This window comes from Lathyrus oleraceus, chromosome 6 (genome assembly GCF_024323335.1).
Source record: "Lathyrus oleraceus cultivar Zhongwan6 chromosome 6, CAAS_Psat_ZW6_1.0, whole genome shotgun sequence".
In the NCBI taxonomy this organism is placed as follows: domain Eukaryota; kingdom Viridiplantae; phylum Streptophyta; class Magnoliopsida; order Fabales; family Fabaceae; genus Lathyrus; species Lathyrus oleraceus.
In genome coordinates this window covers 252826801-252831367 of record NC_066584.1, presented here as the reverse complement: position 1 = coordinate 252831367, position 4567 = coordinate 252826801, and the positions used below count along the sequence as shown (strand labels likewise).

The 4567-nt window shown below is 38.1% G+C and overlaps 1 protein-coding gene across 1 annotated transcript; it reads right to left on the bottom strand.

Annotated features, from left to right (window-relative positions):
- Positions 1–1848: 1848 nt before the first annotated feature.
- On the bottom strand, positions 1849–2643 carry LOC127095001 (eukaryotic translation initiation factor 4 gamma-like). Its single transcript, XM_051033754.1, has 2 exons — positions 2309–2643; positions 1849–2128 (listed from the first exon to the last, which is right to left on the bottom strand). The coding sequence occupies exons 1-2, from the start codon at positions 2641–2643 to the stop codon at positions 1849–1851; spliced, it is 615 nt and encodes a 204-aa protein (XP_050889711.1).
- Between the last annotated feature and the right edge of the window lie 1924 nt (positions 2644–4567).

Here is a 4567-nt window from a genome sequence, read left to right as displayed (position 1 = left end):
TGGAACTTTGACTTCAAAATATTCAGAATTGAAGGAGTTGTGATCCTTGGAACTTTGACTTTAAAATGTTGACTTTTAGGTCAAACCACTTAGAACAAGCTTGTGTACTTGGAATTTTCTTGCATTTCAAGGTACATGGTGAAGGCAGAGAAAAACAAGAAGGGGGGGGGGGTTGAATTGTTTTCAATGACCATAGAAACTTTTAGCAATGCTAGAAAGCACAAAGATAATAGCAAACAACACAAAAGTTTATCCTGGTTCACTTGAAAATCAAAGCTACTCCAGTCCACCCGGGTAAGATGATTTCGCCTTCAACAAGGATTTAATCCAATAATCTAGAAAGATTACAACAAACGTCTAAGAGTACAACAATCTCTTAGCCCTCTCAAGTCTGCAGACTTCACAAGTCACTTGAGGAATTTTACAACAACTATTGAGAATTACAAGAATGTGTTTGATGCTTCTAGATAATCAATAAGAACACAGTTAAAAACAATGATCAATGATCACACTTAGAGCAATAACTCGTGTCTGATAACTGAAATATAAAATAATAAGAATTTGGTATATGATTCGAATTGGATATGCAGAATTCTTGTGTGATAGCTTCGTTTCTTGGTATGATGATAGTGAGACCTTTTTATAGTGTTTGGAGATCATACCGTTGGAGAGAGCATTGATGCTAATATCTTGCCAATTTGTGGACCTTAATGACTTTAAGTTTCTTGTCCCTTTCCATAGCAGTCTTGGAGTGTAGTCAATACTGCCCATATATAGATCCATACCATAATTAGATTTCTTCTTTGTTAAGTTTCTGATTTTGATTAAACAGATGATCTCCTGAGCGTGAATCAGAGCGAGCGGACTTCAGAGCCTTTAGGTAGCGCTTGTATTCTTCAGATAGTTTTTATTTGTTGATAATCTTCAGAGTCATCTTAACTGATCTTCAGATAAAATGTCTTCTGATGTGAGGATCTTCAGAGTCTAGAGTCTTCAGATGTAGAGTTTGCAGAGTCTTCGGATGTACTTTAATGACAGATTTTGTGTGTAATTCTTTTGGTCATGCTTTGGTCAGCGTCAAATATGATTTATGAATCAACTGTTCTGGACTTGGTTTGACGTCAGATATTGTTCCATCAGATTCAGTGTACCTTAGAGTCCTTCACATTTAGAGAATTTATTAGGGTACCAAATTGTTTCAGTCTTTGTTATCATCAAAACTTAAGAGATATATTACAGAATCAAAATCTTGTTCTAACAATCTCCCCCTTTTTGATGATGACAAAAACTTCAGACAATTGATTAAATGATGGTACTTCATAAGATAGAGAAGAAAATAACTTAGAGTTAGATAAAATATGACTCCCTCTGAGATTGGCAATCTCCCCCTGAGTCTGGTACTTAGATAGTTTAGAGTTTCTTACCAGATCCTCTTATATTGCTTAGCTTGTTTCTCAGTTTTCCTTGTTTAGATATATCCTGTAAAAACACTTTAGACTTTGCAGTTTTAAATTGTTAGAATGTAAGAAGCGCATTGTGAGACTTAGATGTTAATTTCATCAGAAGGATGTTCATTTATTTCTCCCCCTTTTTGTCAGACTCAAAAAGAACATAGTAAGAAAAACATGTAGACCAAAACAAAATTTCATTTAGATAAGTCAAGAGATACAGAGAAGAAGGCCTTAGAGGCAAAAACACTTAGATCTAAACACAAAAACATAAAATCCTAAGGTGCCTAAGGTTATGAGGAGGTGGCATCCTCTAAAGCAACTGAGCAAGGAAGGTATGAATGCTGGAGTTGACTGAGTCTTATTGGTCGAGTCTGGCTCTCACAAGTTGTTGCTCCTTCTAAAGTTCATCCAGAGTCTTGAGCACCAATGGAGCAAGATCAGAGTTTGATGACTCACCTTGAGTCAGAGCAACTTTAGTGGCCTTAGCATCTTCCTCTGTAACTATGCGTGTTGTTTCTTCAGTGTCAACTTTAGCTTTGGCTTCAGCTTCTGCAGCAGTAGCAGCCTCAGCGGAAGCTTTTTCTTCAGCTTCCTTTCTTACCTGCTCTTCATCTTCCATCCTGACCTTTTCTTCAGCTTCCTTTACTAGATGAGCCTCTAGTCTCTCCTCAACTTCTCTGATATAGTCATTTCTTACTTATTCAAATAGTTATTTCAACTTGAAGACCTCATATTTCATCCATTTGATGAATCCATTCCAGTGAGTCCTTATGTCAGAAGGATTGTCACTTAGATTAGATTATTCAGATAGTTGTCTGAGCTTCAGAGTTGAACATTCTAAGAATAAAGAAAATGACTCTTCTAGGGTTGGGAAGGTAGGTTGAGGTTCAGAGGTTGGATTTATTGGTTCAGATGGAGTGTGAGTGGTTTCAGTGGGAGGGTCAGAGGGAGGTTGAGTGGGATGTTGAGTGGGAGGATCAAAGGGTGGTAGAGTTGCAGAGGGAGAAGGTGAAGGTGCAGAGGTTTCTGGGTTAGATGGAAGTTGTTTAGAATTTACTTTGGGTTGGAGTTGAGCCAAGTTTGGATTGGAAGGGTCAGGGATTTCTGACTGTTCAGAGTCAGAGGAGATGTTATAGTATGGAGGAAATGAGGGAATGGATGAGGGAGGTGAAATGGGTTCATTTAGATACATGGCTTCAGATAAGGGGATAATTGTTGTTGTAAGGTTGAATATCTGTACAGGGGAAGAAAGTGAGTTAGTGTCAGAGTTATGAGGTTCTAGGGAGTTTGAATGGATATGGTGGGTTCAGAGGGGGAGTAGGTGGGGAGTGGTTGATGTAGAGAGGAAAATATTTGCTATAAACTAGAATTTAAAGGAGCTTTATAGAGACAAGACTTACTTGAAAGAAAGGAGTCCAGAGGCACAAGCGATCTGGTTTCAGAAGGTTTTCCCAGCTTCAGAGTCTTATTCTTCTTTAAATTTTCAGAACGCTTTCTCTTCCTCTTCATGAAGTTTGGTGGCTACTCTAGAAGCCATTCAATAAATAACTCAGAGATGTCCACTCCTTGAGATGCCAGATCCTGGAGATAATGAGCAATGACCTCTGGAGGATCTATCTTGGAGAAAAGATACATTGCGTGAGGTATCTTCGTTTGATCCTTTAGAGCTTCCTAGGATATGTCCAGAGTAGGATTGACTAAGACTCTGGCATTCAGAGGCTTTCCAACATCTATAGTGACATCTTCCATCATGTTGATGCAGATCAGATGGTCCACCATTCCACTCTCTATCAGGACTTCAGAGATGAGCCTTCCTAGAGGGATGTAGTTTCTAGGCTTCATGTGGTTTCTTGTATCCCTAACTGAATCCCTTAAATACTTGAAGAGTAATGCAGGTAGGTTCTGTAACACCCTTCTAAAATACCCCAATAATAATAATAATTCCACAAATATAAATCAGAGTAGATATGCAATATAAGGGTGTCACACTTGACACTTCACACCATTCACCATAATAATTCGTCATGCTCATTTATTAATCAAAATAAAATATTGCACAATTCGCAGCGGATAGAGATCTAATCAATCATGCAAACCATGTAACACATTACATGTAAAGTTGTTCAACAACCAAATGAAAACAAGTAAAACATCCCGTCCCGATGTTACATCTACCAGAGCATGACTCACTAATGAACTACGCTAGACTCCAATCACTAGCTTCTACTCAATCACTGCTCGTTACCTGAAAACATAGTTGTAAGGGTGAGTTCCTCAATCGATATAATAAGCATTATAAAATATCATGTAATGCTAAGTAAATTAACACATTTCATCACCCTAATCAGATCACACATTCGGTAACGGCAACACCAACTCATAATCACAATCATATTCAACACAAACACAAAACACACGTATAATATTGGAATACATCCATTCATATTATACGCCATACATACATTATGCAATGAGACTCCATGCATGCGGTACCGACTATTCGTGAACATATAGTTCAACCTCACCGATCAAATCCAGATACGGCTACCAAGCTCACTAGTCCCACTCATTTGAGACCTAGTGACTCACATCACTAATTCCTCACCATGGGAATTAGCTACCACCCCAAGGGCTATGCTATGCACACTAAATCACCTAGCATGCAAACATCAACAACAATCCACAATAATTCACTCACTAATTCCTCACCATGGGAATTAGCTACCACCATAAAGGCCATATTATGCACACTAAATCACCTAGCATGCAACCATCAACAATCCACAATGGACATATGCTCACACTCTAAGCCATAAACAGTCCATTCACAATAGCATACATAATAGAGATATTCACAACATTATGCACACCATCATACATCACCAATACAATTATCACAGAATCATATTATGTCATGCCACATAATCAATCACAGTATTAGCACACTCTACTAATACCTACACTGCTCAAAACAACGGGAAATGATCCCTACTATATCATACACCAATATAGGCCAATCATCAATTGTTCACAATATTTAAAATATCAGTTTTTCACTTTTCCAACAGTGTTAACCGGTTAACGCCCTGGGTTAACCGGTTAACGCAACACAGAAC